At 40.6% G+C, this 23,944-nt stretch overlaps 1 protein-coding gene and 1 pseudogene across 5 annotated transcripts in view; one reads left to right on the top strand and one right to left on the bottom strand.

Moving 5' to 3' along the window:
• Positions 1–23,944, bottom strand: part of VAMP1 (vesicle associated membrane protein 1) — a 71,810-nt gene that overhangs the window by 5,147 nt on the left and 42,719 nt on the right. For 2 of the 5 annotated variants that reach the window (XM_064591669.1, XM_064591670.1), the window contains 2 exons: positions 18,160–18,214; positions 5,896–6,791 (listed from right to left, as the gene is read on the bottom strand). Coding sequence is in view for 4 of the 5 variants with exons in the window: in XM_064591670.1 (XP_064447740.1) it covers positions 18,195–18,214 (20 nt within the window). In the remaining variant the exon portion in view is untranslated. The other 3 variants (XM_054507216.2, XM_064591671.1, XM_045874008.3) reach the window with 3 other exon arrangements.
• On the top strand, positions 10,221–12,211 carry LOC123844042 (calcyclin-binding protein-like; annotated as a pseudogene).

The following is a 23,944-nucleotide window of genomic DNA, read 5'->3' as shown; positions in this document are numbered from 1 at the left end:
AGGTAGAAGGCTCCTGGCAATAGACAGATGGAGAGAGTACACAGTTTGAAGATATCCCTTGGAGATAGAGTCAACAGGGTTTGTTGATTGAGTCTCAGATCATACTCTGTGGCCTTGGACTACTCATTTGTTAAATGAGTAATCCAAGGCTCACTTTCAAAATTAGCATCCAGTAAATATTAAATGAGTATTTACTATGTACCGGACATCTGAAGATAAAACAAACAAACAAGACGGACCTACTACCTAACCTTCTGAAGCTTGAAAAATAATTACAGTGAAGTAAGTACTATAAAGTAGAAGCACACCATATAATCAGAGACCTAATCTAAGCTTGAGGATCAGGATATGCTTCCCTGAGGAAATTCAGGATGTGACCTGAAGAATAATTAAGGTTAGCTAAGTGAAGTGGGGAGGAGAGAATTCTCCCAGTGGAAGGTAGGAATGGTGCATGCCTAGGCCCCGTGATAGGAAGAATAGTTTGGCTGGAGCTTGGGAACAGAGAACAGCTGGAGAAGTAGGTAGGAGGCAGATCACTCTGACTTATAAGCTATAATAATGATTTTGGACTTTAAAAGCAATAGGAAACCACTTAAGTTTCTTTTGTTCCCCACTATAGTTTTTATTCTTCTTTATTTCACATTTTCTTACATCATAAGATACATATGGTAAACTATGTAAAGTGTACTGATCTTAAGTGTACAGCCTGAAGAAGTGTTACATATGGGTAGACTCATGTTGCCATCCCAGAAGATACAGAACATTCTCAGCACCCCAGAAGACTTCACACCCCACCCCCCCAGTTATCCTTACCACTTGGGTCTCCGTTAACATTCTGGGAGATAGGTAATATATCTTGTGATACAGGATAGCTCTAGAGTTATTCACTATTTAACTTATCACTTATCCCCATCAATTAGTCTATATAGATATTCACTATTTAACTTGTGACTTACCCCATCAATTAGTCTATTAAGCTGCCTATTTAGTCATTTTATGTCTGACTTCTTTTAATCAATGTCATGTTTTTGAGATGTATCCTTGTTGCTAGTTGGTAGTTTGGTTTCTTTTTAAAATTTTGCCATGTATGGGGTGCCTGTGGCTTAGTTGGTTAGGTGTCCCACTCTTGATTTCGGCTCATGTCATGATCTCAGGGTTGTGAGATCAAGCCTGGCATCAGGCTCCGAGCTGTGGAGCCTGCTTGGGATTCTCTCTGCCCCTCCCTCCTGCTCACGTTCTCTCAATCTCTCTCTAAAAAATAAAAAAAAATTATTTTGCCATGTAGTATTCCACTATATGAATACACTTAAATTTGTCCATTCTCTTGGTTCTTTCTAATTTAAGGGTTGTTTCAAGTTTTCAGCAATTCTGAATAAAGTTATTACAAATGTTCTTATACATGTCTTTTTACAGACATATGCACTCATTTCTCTTGAGTATATACCTAGAAGTAGAATTGCTAAATCATAAGACGGAAATATGTATAGTTTTAGTTAATACTGCTAAAACATTTCTAAAATGATGGAAGTAATTTACAATCCCACCTGCAATGCTTGAGACTTCCATTGTTTCACGTATTTACCTTAACTTGGGATTGTCAGTCACCTTAATATTAGCCACTTTAAAGAATTGTGGGGTTTCTTTTCTCAGTAAAGTATTTACTTTAGGACAATTTTAGAATTACAGAAAAGTTGCAAAGGTAGCACAAAAGTTTTGATATCCTTCACTCAGCCTCCCTTATTTTATTTTTTTTTTAAAGATTTTATTTATTTATTTGAGAGAGAGAGTGAGTGAGAGAGAGAGAGAGAGAGCACAAGAGGGGGGAGCGGGAGAGGGAGAAGCAGACTCCCTGCTGAGCAGGGAGCCCAATGTGGGACTGGATCCCGGGAATCCAGGATCATGAGCTGAGCCGAAGGCAGTCGTTTAACCAACTGAGCCACCCAGGCGCCCTGGCCTCCCTTATTTTAATATCTTACATACTCATGATTCATTAGTTAAAAGTAAGAAATTAACATTGCTGAAATACTAATTAAGCTATAGACTTTATTCAGATTGCACCAGTTTTTCCCTAATGTCCTTTTACTGGCCCAGGATCCAAACCAAGATACTAAAGGGTCATAAATGACCCTTTAGTCTTCTCTGATCTGTGACAATTTCTGTCCTTATTTTTTTTTCTTTCCTTATTTTTTCCTTGGTAGTTTTGAAGGGTGCTAATCAGTTACTTTATAGAATGTCCTTCAGTTTGGGTTTGCCTGATGTTTTCTCATGATTAGAAACTGCCAAACTGTCTTCCAAAGTGACTATAGAATACCTTTTTGTACTTCCCCTGCAATGAGAGTTCCTTCTGCTCCATCACATTTGGTGGTGGTGGTGTTGATGTTAAGCAATTCTGGGAGGTGAACAGTGGTACCTCATTGTGATTTTAATTTGCATTTCTCTAATGACAAATGTTGACCATCTTTTCATATGTTTACTTGCCATCCATATATCTTATTTGCCAAAGTGTCTTTTTAAATCTTTTGCCCAATTTTAAATTGGGTCATTTGTTTTCTTATTCAGTTTTAAAGATTCTTTATGTATTCTGGATACAAGTCCATTATCAGATATGCAGTCTGCAAATATTTTCTCCTAGCCTGTGGTTTGTCTATTTATTCTCTTAACGTATCTGTCACAGAGCAAAGTTTTTAAATTTTGATATGGTACACTTTATCAACTTTTTTCTTTTATGGATTGCGTTTTCTTTTAAGTAATCTCTACACCCAACGTGGGGCTCAAACCCACAACCTGAAGATCAAAAGTGGCATACTTCACTGACTGAGCCATCCAGGCACCCCATGGATTACATTTTTGATGTAGTATCTGAAATCTGATCACCAAACCCAAGGTTGACACAGATTTTCTCCTGTGTTTTTTTGTTGTTGTTGTTTTTAAGATTTTATTTATTTATTTATTTATTTGAAAGAGAGAGAGTGAATGCACACGAGCAGGGGGGAGGGGCAGAGGGAGAGCAGACTCCCTGCCAAGCAGGGAATACAATGCAGGGCTCAATCCCAGGACTCTGGGATCAAGACCCAAGCCAAAGGCAAGTGCCCAACTGACTGAGCCACCCAGGTGCCCCTCTCCTGTGTTTTCTTCTAGATATTTTGTCACTTCACTATTTCAATTTAAGCTTATGGGCCATTACTTTTTGTGTAAGTATGAAGTATGTGTTGAAGTTTGTTTTTTTGTGGTTGAAAAGACTGTTCTTTCTGCATTGGATTTTCTTTGCATCTTTGTCAAAACTCAGTTGATAATATTTGTGTGGGTTTATTTCTGGGCTCTCTATTGGCACCGTGGGCCTATGTGTCTACCCTTTTTCTAATACCACACCATCTTGATGACTGTAGTTTCCTAATAAGTCTTGAAATTCAACAGTGTAGTTTCTCCAACTAGTGTTCTTTTTTTAGTTCCTTTCAGTTCCTTTTCTTTTCCGTATAAATTTTAGAATCCACTTGCCATTTTCTATCAAAAAAATTTAAAAGGCCTGCTGTGATTTTGATTGAGGATACAGACTCTATAACTCAAACTGGGGAGAACTGACATCCATACAATATTGAATTTTCCAACCCATGAACACAGTACATCTCTCCATTTATTTACATCTTTGTTGATTTCTTTTATTAGTGTTTCATAGTTTTCAGTATACAGATCCTGCCCATACTTTGTTATATGTATACTTAAATACTTAAGTGGGGGGTGAGGGGTGGGGGACTATTATAAATCATATTTTTTTAATTTCAAATTCCAATTGTCAATTGCTGTTATATGGAAATATGTTTGACTTTTGTATATTGGCCTTGTATCCTACAAACTTGCTAAACTTACTTATTAGTTCTAGGAATATTTTTGTAGATCCTTTGGGATCTTTACACAGATAATTATGTCATTGTCAAACAAAGACAGTTTTATGTCTTCCTTCCCAATCTGGAAAACTTTTATTTTCTTGCCTTATTACATTGGCCAGGACTTCCAGTATACTGAATAGGTGTTCTGGTCATAGATTCCTTACAGCAAAATGATCATACCTGTCAGAGCATTCACATTTGGTGTAGCATTTATAGAACAGACACAGCAATAGTACCAACATGATACACCTAACATTTAGACAAGCCAGTACAGAATAGGGATAGAAGAAAAGAAACTAACATGTTCTAGGGAGCCATTACATACATTTTATATTTTTGTACTAATTTGAGTACCCATTTTCCCCCTTAATCTACTGCTATTTGTACCTTACAGTAAGTTTGTACGTTACTATTTAGCATAGAAATCAGCTAATGGTTAGCTAGATCCAGGTCTTCCTCAGGCCAATCATTTTCCATAGGTATTATATCCTGAGGAGGATTTAATTCAATCCCCCAATACATTTGACCATCGATATCGGTATTACCACAAGACTTATTTGCATGAGGAAGGTGAATTTTACCAACATCAGTATATCACAGTATGATCATGGTACAATTCGCTTTTATTACAGAACAAATCAGTAAGAATGACAGAGGTGTTTGCTTTGCCTTCCCAACAGAAGCTACCTTTGCCCAAATACCAGATATTATTAAGAATGGGCCTTGTTACAATTGGCTATTGGGTTATTTCTGGGTTCCAGGTTAACTGGGGACAAAGCCAATGATCCCACCTCATCTCCCAGGCTTACTGAGACTGGTTTCCATTCCACAAGTGGTATTTAAAATAGTTTCTATCTCTACTACCTATACTACAAGATACAATTTATTTCTACCTATCTTGGGGTGGATAAGTGCTTCCAGGGAACTTCCATGAGTTTGCCATAAGATTCCATAATCTTCCATAAGATTCCCATTGGTGTGCCCCTTGAGCCTCAAAGCTAGGACTGAAGGCTATTACCCCATGGCCACTTTAACTTCCTTTAACCTGTGTTAAAATAGTCAAGATACTCTATTGGGCCAGGGTGCAAGTCCTTTCCCTGTGTTGGGTGCTAGCATTATCCAGCATTATTTGTTAAGTCAGCCTGATTCACTCTGCTAAAGCCTTGTTATCCTTCCAGGCTGACTCCCATCATTTGCCTTCCTCCTGAAGAGAACTCCCTCTAATCTGCCTAGTCTAGTTAATGAATCTTTTTCTCTGAATATCACTCTTTATTAAAAACAAATTCCATTTGTCCCAAGATATCTAGACTGGCTAAGTGCTCTCGTAAGTCCTTTTTCTGTCTTGTGGGCCAGTATTGTTTAATCCACCACTCATGCTGTTGCCATTGTATACTAATGGCCCAAGTGCAGTTAGGAAACAAGTTCTATACCCAAAAATGATGGGTCTCCTATACTGGAGTTAGATGAGAGGTAGCCACACCTAGATGTAATTTAGTTTGACTATGCCACAAGGCCTCCCACAGCCTTCCTTGTCTCAGGGTGTGGCCATTCTCTGAGGGAACTCGAACTCACTGCATGATGTCCACTACTTTAATCCCTCCAGGGCCATTGTATTTCCCTGTTTTGCTTAATAGCTTTCTATCCACAAAAACAAGGGTGATATGTATTTGTGTATGCGGCCATTATATATTGGCAATTATAACCAGGGACGTTTCTAAGAATTTGATCATCAGGATTTAGTTACACAACCATCTGTCAGTTGGGAGCTGTACACCACACGGTTTGAAGTCCCAACAATTCTCAGAAATTTCTTCCCAAGTGATACCCTTTGTAATAGATATAGCCTGAAAAATAGGACTTAAGAGATATGGAACATCACTAGAGGCCCACTTAGTCATTAACAGTTGGTCTAGCTTACCATCATGTCGTATGAGCAGAATGTTTCCAGAGCAATGCCCACTCAGGTTTCCAGTCTGCCATTTGCCCTTGTTGGTGTCAACCTAAATAAAGGAGGTATAATAAGGCAAGTTCAAATAACTGGAAATTGAGTTTATTTGGGAATAGCAGATGAGTTGCAATTCGGGAAACGCACGCTATAGCAAGCGACAGGCAAGTCCATTGACTGCTTGGGGTTGGCTGTAGTTATGGGAAAGGAGTGCAAAGAGGGGGAAACCCAGCTGGAGTCCAAGCACAAAGTTCATTGGCTTGAGGATGGGGAGAGGTTCTTTGTTCATTGGATGTTCATTGATCAGGAGATACGTCTCGGTCTTCTGTAAATCAGGCATTTAATGAAAATCAGAATCTTGGTTCTGTTCTGAGAGCACATGTGTGAGGATCTTCATGTCATATCCTCTGGTTCCATTTTAGATTGAAATCCTTTCAGATCATAAAAGCAGAGGTTTTCTCAACAAACACATAGATTTACCCTTTCCAGGCATCTGATATAACTGTGCTGAAAGATAACAGTATTCTCTTGCTCTGAGCCTCTCTCAAGGTATTACTATACGTTAGATTCCTCTTATTGCATAACCCACTTATTCATTCCTTTATCCTCAACCATTATTTATCTTTCTCTCCATATATGTTTACCCAAACATTTCCACCTTTGGAAAGCACACCAGGTTCCGGCCACTGAGCTGGTCCAGGCTGCTGACAGCAATACTAGTTTAACAAGTTCCTCTCTGTCAGTCCACTCCCATTCCTACAGAGAAGGGTGACACAGGAGCAGAAATAGTGGCTGTCTTGACCACGAGGCAGCAAGCAGTATCCACCATTAACCCCAGCTTTGCCAGATGTGGTCCAGGCACAGTCCACCCTATCAGGCCCTTAAGATTTCTGGCATAAAGTTATAAAGGTGTTGTTAATCCCTGCTCCTGGTGCCCACAGCTGCATCACTGGTCCTGGGACCTGGGCATCAGATAGGAAGAAAGAAAACATGGTGACATGGGGAACCAGGTAGTCACACCAGCATCCTCCCCCACCCACTTCCCCAGGTCCCCAAGAGAGTTGGAGGACCCATCCAAGGGGCCTCCCCTGAGCTCCCCCTCACACTTGAGTGTGAGCACACACTCAGGAAGGCATGTAAACATGGTGACATGGGGAACCATGTAGTTACACCAGCATCCTCCCCCACCCCCTTCCCCAGGTCCCCAAGAGAGTTGGAGGACCCATCCAAGGGGCTCCCCTTAGCTCCCGCTAACACTGAGTGTGAGCACACGCTCAGAAAGGCATGTAAACCAGCCCCTCATGATTTTATCTCCCCTGCTTTTAGGCAGCAAATGTTGCAACTACCTATTCCAATTCTCTATTGGACAGTTACTCTGAGGATGATATATGGCATGATTCCTTTATTCGATGTGATATCTCTTTGCCTCCCTGTTGGACACTATGGACCATAAAGTGCATCCCTTGGTCTGAAGAAATGTTCCTCAGTGGTGCAAATTGGTACAGTGTCTTCTGTACCAAACCTTTAATAGTATTTTTAGCGTTTGGGTCTACTATCAAATATGCAAAGCCCAGCCCGGCATAAGTGTCTATTCTGGTTAGGACCTATTTAGAGTCCCCTGTGGCTACCAGCATTGGTCCAAGGTAATCCACACACCATCTATGTGCACAGCCTTCCCCCGGGCATCTTTCCCAGAGCCATCTGCAGTCTCTCCCTTATGGCATTGTGTGTCTCAGAGCGCACAAGAGGAAGATGTTTAGCTTCAGCCCACCTATGTACTGCTGCAGCACCGCATGCCTACTCACCTCAACGGAGTGCCCCAAAAGATCTAATTCGTGGTGTCAATCACCTTCTAAATCCGGAAGGGAGTCCTTCCAGTGGGGATCGACATGCCCTGCTTTAATGTGCCCCTTAAATTCCCAGAGTGATTTCCACATGGCCACGCCCTATTCAGGCATCCCCTTACTAGTCCAGTTTTCTCTTGCCCATCTACCGTGGCCCTATGGCCAGGCCACTGGCTACTGCCCATGAGTCTGTAAAAACCCAAACACGGGGGCTTTTAACCAGCGTTCAATTCTTGCATCACCGCTAGAAAACAGCATGCAGTTGAGCCCATTGAGAGATGATCCTCTTCTATCAGTCTCTCCATCTGACAGTCTTTTTTTTTTTTAAGGTACAGCAAGTGAGCATATTTGACTTCTTAGAACATACATACTGGTTTTCTTTCTTTCTTTTTTTAAGATTTTATTTATTTGACAGAGAGAGACACAGGGAGAGAGGGAACACAAGCAGGGGGAGTGGGAGAGGGAGAAGCAGGCTTCCCGCTGAGCAGGGAGCCCGCTGCGATGCGGGGCTCGATCCCAGGACCCCAGGATCACGACCTGAGCCAAAGGCAGACGCTTAACGACTGAGCCACCCAGGCGCCCTCCATCTGACAGTCTTAACACGGCAGCCTTTCAAACAGGATACTGGCCATTCATCTCAGAACCATCATCAATTTTCATCCCAGCTTTCATTTAATTCCATCAACTGCTATATCTGCATATGCTCCTAACCTAATTTTAGGCCCTGTTAAAACTCCACCCACAGGTTTTGGATTCCCGGTGCGCTGGGCTGCTGTGTCAAGGAGCATCTTGTCGTATGTCAAGGGTAATGGGCTTATTCAACAGGTGAATATCCTGGTCATCATAAAGCCACAAAGCCAGTCCCACATGGCTTCTATAGGAAGCTCATCTGCTGCTTCATTTGCAGTGTTCCACTCGGCATTTATAGGGGAAGTTGGGCAGTTCATCTTCTCAGGATAAACACATTTTCCGGTGTTTCCTATCCCGTCCACCATGCTGGCCTGGGGCACTTTGGGGGCACCCCGTTGAGGTGAGTGGGCATGTGGTGCTGCAGCAATACATAGGTGGGCTGAGTCGAAACACCTGAATAATCTCCTGCGCATTCCTGGATCGTGTATCATCCATCTGTGATTATTCCATGGTGAGCTGCAGGTCCTATATCAACCCAAACATGCTCTTCCGTTCTGCAGCATTCAAAACCAGAGACACAGCCCCCAAATCAATTACTCTTACAACCCACTTCAGTAAAATTCTTCAGGGAGCCGATGATACCAATCTACAAAATAAGACAACTCCTTCACACTATACTCCTGCTTTCAGTAGTTTCTCAGTTTTGTCCCTACCCCCACCCCCATCTTGACAACCTTCATGGGAAACGGAGGCCTTAGAGCATAATTTTCCTCTTTGCAGGCAGCTTTGAGGCTAGTGGCTGAAGCTAGTGGTCCAGCATCCAAGTCCAACCCACCAGTTTCTTCGACTTTCACTTTGGCTGTTACAGATAATAACCAAGGGAGTGTATATTTAGCCTGCTTCTCATTATTTTTGCATTTCTTTATATATCTAATGAGCCAGCTCCTTGAGAATCAGGTCTACCCCCATTTCTAAATTCTATCCATGGCTGATCTCAGCCCAGCTGCAGTTTCAGACCATGAGGGACTAGGTGGCCGTCCAGGGATCAAAGGTTCCTTATTCCCTGCCCTTCCTTACTTTCTCTTCCCAAGCCGTAAGTGTCTGTGAGCCATGGCTGTTTCAGCAAACCCCACTCCTCTGATGCCATTTAATAGGATCTGTTTCTACTCACAACACTTGTGACACCAAATGTGTGGGTTTTTCCACAGCAAGAAATTCTCCAATTCTCTGCAGATACCAACCTAGTGTCCTGCAATTTAGCTCAATTTTGACACTAACGACACAGAGCTGGGAGGTTACCTACACTTCTGTCCAACTTGCCTACAAATCAGGGGTTCCCAAGACCCCCTCTTCAACTACAATAATTTCCTGCAACAGTTTAATGGAACTCAGGGAAATACTTTACTAACTAGTAACAGGTTTATTACAAAGGATATTATAAAGGATACAAACGAGCAACCAGATAAAGAAGTAACCAGGGCAAAGTCTGGAAGAGTCCAGAGCACAGGAGCTTCTGCCCCCACGGAGATTGGGGTGCACGACGGTCCCTGCTCACAGATGCATTCACCAACCTGGAAGCTCTCTGAACCCCCTAGTTTAGGGATTCTTATGGCGGCTTCATCATGTAAACAGAATTATTAACTCAATCTCTAACCTCCTCCCCTTCCTGGAGGATGGGTGGGTAGGGCTGAAAGTTCCAAACTTCTAATCATGGCTGAATCTTTCTGGTGACCAGTTCCCACCCTGAAGCTATCCAGGAGCCCACCAAGAGTCACTGCATGAAAACAAAACACAGTTGGGAGGCGCCGCATGAGGAGGCGGTCACATCTGACTCAGGGTCGGGTGTGTGCACAGGGGGCGGGCTCTGCCTCTGAGTGAGCAGGCTCCCTGCACCATTTCCTGTTCTCTCCCCTGCCCCGCTGCAGCTCTGGCCTTGCCCGACCCAGCCTGAATGCGGCTTCAGCTTTGGAAGAGCTACAGAAAGATCCAGAGGAGGTGAAGGTGCTGCTGGAAAAGGCCTCTAGAAAAAGAGTACATGATGCCCTTACAGCTGACAAATCCAAGATGGAGACAGAAATCAAGACCAAGATGCAGCAGAAATCACAGGGAACAGCAGAACTTCTTGACAGTGAAAAGCCAGGTACTGTGCTTGCTCCCATCACAACGGGATAGACAGTGAAAATCAGTAATTACAGATGGGATTAGCAGATAAATTTGTGAAAATCTATATCACCTTAAGTGGAGTTCATCAAGTCCCCACTGAGAACGTGCAGGTGCACTTCACAGAGAGCTCATATGATCCTTGGTAAAGAATCTAAATGGGAAGAGTCACTCCATGGTTGTGAACAATCTCTTGAAACCCGTCTCCGTGGAAGGCAGTTCAAAAAAAAATCAAGACAGATACAGTTCTTATATAGAAAGAAAGCAGAAAACACACAGTGGGACTACCTGATTCAGGTTGAAAAAAGAATGCAGAGAGAAAGAAAAGCCCTCCCACAGCACTGAAATACATCCTAGTGAGGGATTGATGAATGTTCTAAAGAAAATTTATGAAGATGGAGATGATGATATAAAGTGAACCATTAATAAAGCCTGCATGGAATCAAGAGAGAAACAAGCCAAAGGAGACACAGAATTTTGGGACTTTAAAGTCATTTTGGTGGGACGCCTGGGTGGCTCATTAGGTTAAGGGTCTGTCTTCAGCTCAGGTCAAGATCCCAGGGTCCTGGGATCGAGCCCTGCCTCAGGCATCGGGCTCCCTGCCCTGCTCAGAAGAGCCTGCTTCTCCCTCTGCCTGTCACTCCCCCAGCTTGTGCTCTCTCTCTCTGTCTGACAAATAAATAAAATCTTTTAAAAATAAATAAATAAATAAAGTCATTTTGGGAACTGTGGTGTGGAAATATTGATGTTCCCAATAAGATGTTGGTGAGCTGCACAGATAAATTTGACAGATAACTACATACACAGCCTTCTTCTAAGAAGAGGCAATGAACTCTCCCATTAAGAGAATATGCTTATTAAACACTTCCTCCAAAGATGGTTTCTTTAGTAATCTGGGCATTTTGTTCAAGAAAGGATAATATTGCATTCATGTGTGAAATGTAAAAAAGCAAGTCTTGCCTAATGATAATGCCACATTGTGTTTCTTTTTGTTCAGCTAACAAAAGTTATTGTTTGCCTGTAAGTTCCTGACATCAGCTTCCACCAATGTAAGAATAAGTAAAAATAAAATCTGAATTTTTGCATAAATGAATAAATAAATATAAATAAAACAAAAGACATTCCTATCACTCAGGAGGTTACAAGGGTTTTAGGAGCTCTGTGTCAGGAACTAAGGGCAGAGACCAAATATATATTTATTATGTCACAGGAATGGTGAGAGAGGACATCCTTGTTTTGTTCCCAGTCTTCACTCAATCTGTCACTATTAAGTTTAGTGTTATCTGCAGATTATTAGGTTAAGGAAGTCCCCCTCTATTCTTTGTTTGCTGAAAGTTTTTATCATGAATGAATGTTGAATTTTGTCAAATGCTTTTTCAGCATTTATTGAGATGATCATATGGTTTTTCCTATTTGGTCTGTTAATATGATGTATTGCGTTTATTTTTGAATGTTGACCCAAACTTGCATTCATTTGGTTATGATGTATTATGCTTTAAAAAAAAAAAAAGATTTTATTTATTTATTTGTGAGAGAGAGAACGAGTGAGGGGAGAGGCAGAGGGAGAGGGAGAAACAGACTCCCTGCTAAACACGGAGCCAGATGTTGGGCTCAATCCTAGGACCCTGAGATCAGGACCTGAGCCAAAGTCAGATGCTTAACTGACTGAGCCACCCAGGTGCCCCCTACCCAGTTATCCTTTTTATATATTACTGGATTTGAATTGCTGATATTTTATTGAGGAATTATGTATCTATGTTCATGAGGAATATTGATATCAGTAATTTTCTTTTCCCATAACATCTTTGTCTGATTTTGGTATTAAGGCAATGCTGGTTTTATAAAATAAGCTAGGAAATATTCCTTCTTCTATTTTCTGGAATAGATTGTGCAGAATTCTATTATTTCTTCCTTATGTGTTTGGTAAAATTTATCAGTGAGTTAATCTCAGCCTGGAGTTCTATTAGAAAGTTTTTAACTACAGGGGCACCTGGGTGGCTCAGTTGTTAAGCATCTGCCTTAGGCTCAGGTCCTGATCCCAGGGTCCTGGGATTGAGCCTTGCATCGGGCTCCTTGCTCCGTGGGAAGCCTGCTTCTCCTTCTCCCACTCCCCCTGCTTGTGTTCCTGCACTTGCTATCTCTCTGTCAAATAAATAAATAAAATCTTTTTTTTTAAGATTTTATTTATTTTTATTTGAGAGAGAGAATGAGAGAGAGGGAGTACATGAGAGGGGGGAGGGTCAGAGGGAGAAGCAGACTCCCTGCCGAGCAGGGAGCCCGACGCGGGACTCGATCCAGGGACTCCAGGATCATGACCTGAGCCGAAGGCAGTCGCTTAACCAACTGAGCCACCCAGGCGCCCTAAATAAAATCTTTTAAAAAAAAGTTTTTAACTACAAATTCGATGTCTTTCAGGTTATCTATTTTCCCTTGAGTGAGTTTTGGAAGTTTGTGTCTTTCGAGGAAGCAGTTCATTTCATCTAAGTTATCAAATCTGTGGCCATAAAGCTGTCAGTCTGGTTAGTTGTTTATCACATTTATTGATCTTTCAAAGAACCAGTTTTTGGTTCTTTAATTCTTTCCTTCTGTTTGCTTTAGGTTTAATTCACTCTTCTTTCTTTTAAGGTGAGAGCTTATGTTACTGATTTTAGATATTTCTTCTTTTGTAATATGTACATTTCATGCTATAAATTTCCCTCAAAACACAGCTTTAGCGTCATTCTACAAATTTCAATATGTTGTATTTTAATTTTCATTTTGTTCAAAGACTTCCCCTTTGGCCCATAGGTGATTTAGAGGAGTGCAGTTTAGCTTCCACATATCTTCAGACTTTCTAGATACTGTGCTCTGATTCCATTATGATCTAAGAAGATAGATATTTTGTATGATTTATATTATTTTCAATGTGTTAAGGTTTGTTTTCTGGCCCAAAATATGTTCTATTTTGGTTAATGGTCCATGTGCATCTGAGAAAAATGTATATTCTGCTGCTGTGGAGTAGAGTGTTCAATAAATGTCAATTCAGTTAGGTCAAGTTGGTTGATAGTGCTATTCAGATATCTGTATCCTTACAGATTTTCTGCTTATCTGTTTTATCAATTACTGAAAGAAGAGTGTTGAAGTTTCCATTAAAATTGTGAATTTTTCTATTTCTCCCTTAGATCTTTTAGTTTTGCTTCATATATTTTGAAGCTCTACTGTTAGTTACATGTATGTTCAAGATCACTATATCTTCTTGGAGAAATGACCCTTTTATCAACATATTATGTCCCTCTTTATCCCTGATCTGTTCTTGTTCTGAAGTCTACTTTATGTGAAATTAATATAAACATTCCAGCTTCCTTTTGATTAGTGTTTTTATGGTAAATTTTTCTCTACTTTTCTATTTTTAACCTATTGAATACTCTATATTTAAAGTGCATTTCTAGTACACAGCATATAGTTGGGTCTTGCTTCCTAACCTCTATCTTTTAAATGGTATGTTTAGACTATTCACATCTAAAGTGATTATTGATAGAGTTAGATTAAAATATGCCATCTTGTTTGCTGTTTTCTTGTGTCTGTTTTTTGTGTGTGTTTTTTTGGGGGTGGGGGATTTTCTGTTCGTTGTTATCTGTTAATAAATTTGATTATATTAAAATGCAAAATTCTGTCCATTAAAAGACAATATAAACACAGGACAGACTGGGTGAAGATACTTACAATTCATATGACTGACAAAGAATTACCATCCAGAATGTTTAAAAAAAAAATCAGTAATAGGTTACATCAATGGGGCACCTGGGTGGCTCAGTCATTAAGTGCCTGCCTTCTGCTCAGGTCATGATCTCAGGGTCCTGGGATTGAGTCCCACATCGGGCTCCCTGCTCCACGGGAAGCCTGCTTCTCCCTCTCCCACTCCCCCTGCTTGTGCTCCCTCTCTCGCTGTGTCTCTCTCTGTCAAATAAATAAATAAAATCTTTTAAAAAAAAAAAGGAAGAAAAAGACAAACGATCTGACAGAAAAATAGGCAAAGAATATGAATGGGCAACTCACTAATGAAGAAAACCAACATTAAAAAAAGTATTTTTAAAAAAGATGTCAGGGCGCCTGGGTGGCTCAGTTGGTTAAGCAACTGCCTTCAGCTCAGGTCATGATCCTGGAGTCCTGGGATCGAGTCCTGCATCGGGCTCCCTGCTCAGTGGGGAGTCTGCTTCTCCCTCTGACCCTCCCCACTCTCATGCTCTCTCTATCTCATTCTCTCTCTCAAAATAAATAAATAAAATCTTTTAATAAATAAATAAATAAATAAATAAATAAATAAATAAATAAATAAGATGTTCAGCCACAGACTCTTAATTATAGAGAACAAACAGTTATCAGTGGGGAGGTGGGTGGAGGGATGAGTTAAATAGGTGACAGGGATTAAGGAGGGCCCTTGTAGTGATGAGCACTGGATGTTGTATTAAGTGTTGTATCACTGTATTGTACACCTGAAACTAGTATTACACTGTATGTTAACTAACTGGAATTTAAATAGAAACTTAAAGAAAAGATGCTCAACCTCACCAGTAGTCATGAAAACACATATTAAAATAACAAGGTACTGGGGCGCCTGGGTGGCTCAGTCGTTAAGCGTCTGCCTTCAGCTCAGGTCATGATCCCAGGGTCCTGGGATCGAGCCCCGTGTCGGGCTCCCTGCTCTCTGGGAAGCCTGCTTCTCCCTCTCCCACTCCCCCTGCTTGTGTTCCCTCTCTCGCTGTCAAATAAATAAATAAAATCTTTAAAAAATAAAATAAAGTAAAAATAAAATAACAAGGTACTATTTCACACATATAGATTTAGCAAAAATTTAGAAATCTGATGAAATCAAGAATTAGCAAGGATTTGGAGCAACCAGCATTTTCATGCATAACTAATGGAAAAATAAATTTAAACAATTTTGAAGAGAAAGTTGGCCATATCTTGCTAAACAGAAGATACATATTCTGACATACGATTCACATTTCACATCTAGGTATATAATCTAGAGAAACTCTTGTTCACATGCACAATGAAACATATAAAAGAGTTGATTGGGGCATTGTTTTCTTTTTTATTTTTTTTAAGATTTTATTTATTTATTTGACAGAGAGAGACAGGGAGAAAGGGAACACAAGCAGGGGGAGTGGGAGAGGGCGAAGCAGGCTTCCCGCTGAGCAGGGAGCCCGATGTGGGACTCGATCCCAGGACCCTGGGATCACAACCTGAGCCGAAGGCAGATGCTTAACGACTGAGCCACCCAGGCGCCCCTGGGGCATTGTTTTCTAATAGTTAAAAAGTAAGGGGCCCCCTGGCTGGCTCAGTCAGAAGAGTGTGTGACTCTTGATCTTGGGGTTGTGAGTTCAAGCTCCACATTGGGTGTAGAGAGAGAGAGAGGTGTCACAGTAAAACTAGTTGCTAAAAAGATACATACAATTTAATGCCATTTATATGAAATTAAGAAACAAGCAAAATATCATATATAGATTATAAAGATATTTGCAGAAAAATTATTAAAATGTGCAAGGAAATGATGAAACCAAATTCAGGATATTAACTTCTTCTAGGGAAAAAGGGTAAAGGGAATCAAAGGGCCTTAATTTTACATGCAGTGTTTCACTTTTTAAGCAGAACCATGGTTATGTGTGTGATTAATTATGGTATTACCTATACTTTTTTCTTTTCTTTTTTTTTTTTTTAGAGAGAGAAAGAGAGCACATGGGTGGGGAGGGGCAGAGGGAGAGAGAGAATCTTAAGCAGGCTCCACGCTCAGCATGGAGCTCGATATGAGGCTCTGTCTCACCACCCTGAGATCATGATCTGAGCTGAAATCAAGAGTCAGACGCCTAAGCAGCTGAGCCACCCAAGCACCCCAACTGCCTATGCTTTTTTTGCCAGAAATATCTCATTTAAAATAATTTTTTAAGGAAACTAATAGAGAATTTCCAGTTTCCAGTAATAACAGACTAGTTTTTTCAATCCAGACCTCTGGCGGAAAGCAACTAAAAATAATGGATACTTTTATAAATCATGGAAAAAGCACCAGAAAGATGACAAGATCATAAGGAATTACCCAGAAGAGACAGTAAGAATACAGACCTTGAGATAGCAAAAGCTTAAACCTCACTTCACCAAAAAAAGAAATCCAAATGGCTGATAAACGCATAAAAAGGTGCTCGGCTTCGTTAGACACCAGAGAAATACAAATAAAATCACACCCACCAGACTGGCAAAAATTCAAAACTCTTTTGCAAGTACATAGTATTAAATATTGATAAGTGTGTGGAGCAACCAGAACTCCCACATACTGCCCAAGAAGTGTAACTTGGTTCAATTGCTTTTGAAATCAGTTTGGCATTATCTAATGAAGCTGACAATAATGTATGGCCCAGCAAGTCCACTCTTAGGTATATACCAAGAGAGATGCATGCATATGATTATAAGGATTCCTGTACAGTAGGGTCGACAGAAGCAGTGTTTATAATCCCAGTTCCAAAAACTGGAAATAAACCCAGTGTTCATCATCATCAACAATGGTTTAGTCACAGAGTGAAATGTTATATAGTAGTGAAAATGGATGCACTAGAGTGAAACATGGCAAGAAGCATGAATGTCATAAACATTCTGTTGAGAAAAAGAAGCAAGACAGAAAAGAAAACATACAGTGCGATTCCACTCATAATGTTTAAAAAACTGAACTACGTTGTTTAGGGATACATACATAAGTGGTGAAACTAATATAACAAAAAGCAAAGAAATGATCATCACCGAAGACCATGTCAGTGATTGCTCTAGGAGGGAGAGAGTTGATTATGGTTGGAGAGGGGCACATAGATGACTTCTGAGCTTCCAATGATGCTCCATCTCTTCTCTGATATAGATGGCAATTATGCCATTTCACTTTGTAATCATTCACTAAACTCTACATATGCACTTATGCAATTTTCTGTTTGGATGTATATTTCAAACACAAAGTAAAATAAAGGGGAACAGAGTTCAGTTAAGTACGGCAAAGGACCTGAAAAGATTCAGTTTTGAGCATTTGGAGTATGTCTGTGAGACATTCCAACACTGGGGCCAAATAGGTTGAAGACATAAATTTCGGAGTCCTAGACTTAGAGATGATAAATGAAGAGGAAGAGTAGATCGCCTACAGGGTGTATGAGGGTAACAAGAGAAGAGGGCCAAGACGAGACCCCGCAGAGCACCTGCACTTGACGGCCAAGCAGAGGAGGAGGAACTAGCAGAGGAGACGGAGAAAGAATAGCCAAAGGAGGAGGAAGAAATCTAGGAAACATGATGTCTGCGGGGAAAAAACGTTTCAAGAAGAAAGGAGCGGTCAACTCTGTCAAATGCTGCTGAGGGGTTAAATAAGAAGATGGAAAAGTGTCTGCTGGATCTATTAAAATGTAGTCATAGACCTTAGCAAGAGTAGATCCAGTGAAGAGATAGGGCGGAAATGAGATGAAGGATGGGTGGGAGGTACGCAGGCCTATTACATGGCACAGCCGTGGAAGGTGCCTTTCAAGTTATGCCCCAGGAGGCATCATCAACGCAGACTACAGAATAATGAGGTCTGTGGAGCTGTGCGATGTCAAGCCCCCAGAGAGAAAATGGAGCCCACAAGTAGAGTGATTTAAGAGCATTACCCCTAAGGTCCAGCAGCCTGTCTTCAAACACTGATTGCAACACTTACCAACAATGTGAAGTTGGTCAAGTGGCTCAAACTTTTCACACCTCAAGGTCCAAATCTATAAAAATAATACCAATGCAATAGGACTGTTGTGAGAGGTAAATATAACAATTTACATTTCAGCACATAATAAGCATTCAATCAGTGTAAATTATCATTTTCTGTAGTACTTAGACAAACTCCTTCATGAAGTATGGCCATCATGGGAAGAGAGAAATGACAATAGCTACAGGGGGATATGGAATTGAAGGAAGGTAGTGATTGCTTTGTTTTGTTTAATTTCATTAATTAACTTTATTTCTTAAAGCTTCAGTTTACAGAAAAATGGCACAGAAAATACAGAGAGTATCCATATATTCTTTCTCCCCCTCCACACACAGCTTCCCCTACTACTAACATCTTGCATTAGTGTGGTACACTTGTTACAGCTTATGAACCAAATTGATACATTGTCACTAACTGAACATGCTATGAGGAATGTATAGTGTCATGTATGCATCATTATAGTATCGTATAATATCGTACAAAGTAGTCACTGCCCTAAAAATCCCCTATGATTCACCTCTTCATCCCTCCCTCTCCCCAAGCCCCTAGCAACACCTGATCTTTTTACTGTCTCTATAGTTTTGCTTTTTCTAGAACGTCACAGTCGGAATACACAATATGTAGCCTTCTCAAACTGGCTTCTTTCACTTAGCAATATGCATTAAGATTATTCCCTGGGGATTTTTTTGTGGCTCAATGGCTCATTTCTTTTTTTGCAGAATCATATTTCATGATCTAGATGTACCACTGTTTTTTATCCATTCAACTGTAGAAGAATGTCTTGGTTACTTCTAAGTTTTGGCAATTATGAATAAAGCTGCCAAAACATATGTGTGCAGGTTTTTGCATAGACATAAGTTTTCAACTCATTTGGACAAATACCAAAGTACGAAATAGCCAGATCATATGATAAGACTATGTTTAGCTTTGTAAGAAATTGCCAAACTGTCTTCCAAATTGGTTCTGCCATTTTGTATTCCCACCAGCAATGAAGGAGAGTTCCTGTTGTTCTATATACTCACCAGAGATTGGTGTTTGGGGTTTTAGCCATTCTAATATGTGTGCAGTAGTATCTTATTGTTTTCATTTGCAATTCCTTAATGACATATGAGGTTTAGCGTCTTTTCATATGCTTATTTGCCATCTGTACATCTTCTTTGGCAAGGTGTCTGTTCAGATCTTTTTGCCCATTTTTGCGGCCTATTTTTGAATTGAGTTGCCTATTTTCATATTGTTGAGCTTAAACAGTTCTTTGTGTATATATATATATTTTAAAGATTTTATTTATTTATTTGACAGAGACACAGTGAGAGAGGGAACACAAGCAGGGGGAGCGGGAGAGGAAGAAGCAGGCTTCCCGCCGAGCAGGGAGCCCGACACGGGGCTCGATCCCAGGACCCTGGGATCACGACCTGAGCTGAAGGCAGACGCCTAACGACTGAGCCACCCAGGCGCCCCTCTTTGTATATTTTTAACACAAGTTCTTTATTAGATTCGTGTCTTGCCAATATTTTTTCAGTCTGTGGCTTGTCTTCTCATTCTTTAACAGCGTCTTTCACAGAGCAGAAGTTTTTCATTTTAATGGAGTCTCATTTATCAATTTTTTTCTTTCACTTGTGAAAGTAGTATTTGTACTACTTTTGCTGTTGTATTTAAAAAGTCATTGCCAGCCAAACTGTGGAAAGAGCCGAGATGCCCTTCAACAGATGAATGGATAAAGAAGATGTGGTCCATATATACAATGGAATATTACTCAGCCATCAGAAAAGATGAATACCCAGCTTTTACATCAACATGGATGGGACTGGAGGAGATTATGCTAAGTGAAATAAGTCAAGCAGAGAAAGTCAATTATCATATGGTTTCACTTATTTGTGGAACATAAGGAATAACATGGAGGACATGAGGAGAAGGAAGGGAAAAAGGGGGGTGGGAATTGGAGGGAGAGATGAACCATGAGAGACTATGGACCTGAGAAACAAACAGGGTTTTAGAGGGGAGAAGGGAGGGGGGATTAGTTAGCCCGGTGATGGGTATTAAGGAGGGCACATACTGCGTGGAGCACTGGGTGTTATACGAAAACAATGGATCGTGGATCACTACATCAAAAACTAATGATGTACTGTACGGTGACTAACATAACATAATAAAATTTAAAATTAATTAATTAATTAATTAATTAATTAAAAAAATAAAATAAATAAAATAAAAAGTCATTGCCAAGCTCAAGGTCTCCTAGATTTTCTCCTATATTATCTTCTAGTAGTTTTATAGTTTTTGCATTTTACATATAGGTCTATGATCCATTTTGAGTTAATTTTTGTGAAAAGTATAAGGTCTATTCTAGACTCTTTTTTTGTATGTCGGGTTGTGCCAGCACCATTTGTTGAAAAGATTATGTTTTCTCCATTGATTGCCTTTGGTCCTTTGCCAAAGATCAGTTGATTATATTCCTGTGTATCTACTTCTGGGCTTTCTATTCTCTTCCATTTATCTATCCATTTATTCTTCTTGCCCACCCCATACTATCTTGATTACTGTAGCTTTATAATAAGTCTTGAAGCAGGCAGTGTCAGTCTTCTTTTGACTTTATCCTTCTCCTTCAATCCTGAATTGGCTAGTCTAAGTCTTTTTTTTTTTTTTTAAGTAATTTCCACACCCAATGTGAGGCTCGAATTCACAACCCCGAGATCAAGAGTCTCATGCTCTTCCGACTGAGCCAGCCAGGCACACCATGGGTCTTTTTAACTTTAGATTGGCTTGTCAATATACACAAAACAACTTGCTGGGATTTTGGTTGAGATTGTGTCCAATCTACAGATCAAGTTGAGAAGAGCTAGTATTTGAACAATATTGAGTGGAAGGTTTTTTGTTTTTGTTTTAAGATGAAGAGAAACTTGAGCATATTTAAAAGTTTTGGGGAAGGAGCCCATAGAGAAGAGGTTGAAACCTCAAGAGGGAGGGAATCATCAACATAAGATTTCTGAGCAGACTGCAAGAAGTGGGTTTCAGGGTGCATGTGGAGGAATTGATAGGAGGAGGGACCTTTGTCCATTGTAAAGGAGGATAGGGAGTGAGGATATATGTAAATGCAGGTGTATTTGTAAATTTGGTGGTGTTTAGTTTTTTGGTAAAGATGGATGCCAAGTCAGCTGCTGAGAGCAAGAGGATGAGGTAGGACTTGGAAGTTTGAATGGAGGAAGTGTGAGTAGTCGTGGCATGGAGGGAAAGAGCATGTTCACCAGAAGGATGGGACAGGATCACCAGGTAGTGTTGAGGGCTCCGTTGGTGACCATAAACTTGAATCCATGCGGATCTGTGAGACTGCCCTGTGGTACAAAGAGACCCAGTTGTATGCATAGAGAAGGAAATCGCTCAGTCCATCCGGGATTGGGGTGCTTCCACAAAGGTGTGATTAAAGGTCAGAGAGACGAAGGATTTTATAATATCAACAAAAGAGTGACAGAAGTAGTGGTGGGCTGTCGGATCTAAGACAGACAGAGAAGTGAAAATGGAAGGAGCTAATGGCTGAAAATCAAGCCGAGAGGCAGGGGAATGGCAGCCAGAGGGAAGACCAGGTGCAGTGGGCGTGGTTGAGCAAGAACTGGAGGTTTTGGTCAAAGAGTTTCCATCTTTGTTAAGTGGAGGAAACAAGAGTTGTAGTGACAATTAAATGTGACAGAATGTGTGCTCTGTAAACAGTGAAACACCACACTGATGTTTGTTTTTTCACTAGACGGTACACTTGAAGACGGGAACCATGTCTCCTGCTAGCCTAGTGCCTAACATGGAGTACGTGATAATGAACCTGTGAGTGTTAGAAGGCGGAGCAAATGAGCTGATTTCCCTTTAAGATTGAGGCTCTGCCAGAATTTTGGACTTCCAGTCCGGAAAATAGCTGGTCCTTCCACATTCTTGTACACAGACTAGCTAAAGTCTGACAATGAGGTCATAGATCAGACTGCTCGCTAAAAGCAGAGTAGCTTGTATTGACTACAGTAGTTGCTTCTTATCCACGGTTTCACTTTCTGTGGTTTCAGTTACCTCTGGCCAACCATGGGCAGGAAATAGATGATCCTTCATCTGACGTAGACTCAGAAGGTGGCCTAACACTGTATCACAGCGCCTACGTCATTCACTTCGCTTCATCTCATCACGGAGGCATTTTATCATCTCACGTTACCACAAGAAGCGTGAGAAGAGTACGAGAAGATGTGCTGTGTGTGTGTGTACATGTGTGGCCACATTCACACAACTCTTATTATAGTATGTTGTTATCATTATTCTGTTGTTTTATTATTAGTCATTGTTATTAATCTCTGTGCTGAATTTATACATTAAACTTTATTATAGGTATGTATGTATAGGAAAACACAGAGTATATACAGGTGCAGTACCATCTGTGTTCTTAGGTTATCCCCCACAGACAAGGGGGGACTACTGTATATATTTATAAACTCTGAATAAAATATTAAAAAACAATTATTTGAAGACATTGGAGAGTCACCAAAAGGGTAGAAACTGGAAGAGATTTAGTGCTTAAAAAAAGGAAAACATACTGAGGGAGATCCATATTTATCTGGCTTTTACAGGTTTTCATGATGTGCATGGGGGAGGAGGGTGGATAGAGCCAAAGAAGAAATTGGCACTCTTGTTAATGAGTCTAAGTTTGGCATTGTCAGTTCGGCTGGAAATTGAAGGGCACTCTCAGAAAAGAAGGAAGAAGAGGAGAGCCCCCAAATCAGCAAACTCCTTCAAATCCTTAGCTAACTCCTGAACTATGGAGCAATACTCCAAGGAGCCAATCACACGAAGAATGTCCATTCCTCGTCAGACATGGTTGAAGATTCTTTTTTTTTTTAAAGATTTTCTTTATTTATTTGACAGAGAGAGACACAGTGAGAGAAGGAACACAAACAGGGAGAGTGGGAGAGGCAGAAGCAGGCTTCCTGCAGAGCAGGGAGCCCGATGCGGGGCTCGATCCCAGGACCCTGGGATCACAACCTGAGCCAAAGGCAGATGCTTAATGACTGAGCCACCCAGGCACCCCAGGCATGGTTTAAGATTAACCCAGGACTGGGGCGCCTAGATGGTTTAGTCGGTTAAGCATCTGACTCTTGATTTTGGCTCGGGTCATGATCTCAGGGTCGTGGGATTGAGCCCCTCGTCAGGCTCTGCACTCAGTGGGGAGTCTGCTTGAGGATTCTCTCTCTTCCTCTCCCTCTGCCCCTCCTGCAGCTCTATCTCTCTCTCAAATAAATAAATAAAATCTTTTTAAAAATGTAACTCAAAGTGGATAAAATACCTAATACCTAAATGCAAGAGATAAAACTATAAACCCTTAGAAGGAATATGGGTGTAATCTGTTTTACCCCTTCCAATTAGGCAATGATTTGTTTGTTTGTTTGTTTTAGATATGACAATAAAAGCACAAGCAACAAAAGAAAAAAGGCATAAATTGGACTTCATCAAAATTAAAATTTTTGTACTTCAAAGGATACCATCAAGAAAGTGAAAAGACAACCCACAGAATGGGAGAATATATTTGAAAACCATACATCTGATAAGGGACTTGTATCTAAAATATATAAAGAATTCCTATGACATAATTTTTAAAAAGGACAAACAACCCAATTCAAAAATGGATAAAGAACTGGGGTGCCTGGCTGGGTCAGTTGATGGAGCATGTAACTCTTGGGGTTGTGAGTTTGAGCGCCATGTTGGATGTAGAGATTCCTTAAAA

Source organism: Mirounga angustirostris, unplaced genomic scaffold (genome assembly GCF_029215605.1).
Source record: "Mirounga angustirostris isolate CCGP_5_RB_7025 unplaced genomic scaffold, mMirAng1.0.hap1 SCAF_5, whole genome shotgun sequence".
NCBI classification, from domain to species: Eukaryota; Metazoa; Chordata; class Mammalia; order Carnivora; family Phocidae; genus Mirounga; species Mirounga angustirostris.
This window is presented reverse-complemented; position numbering and strand designations above follow the sequence as displayed.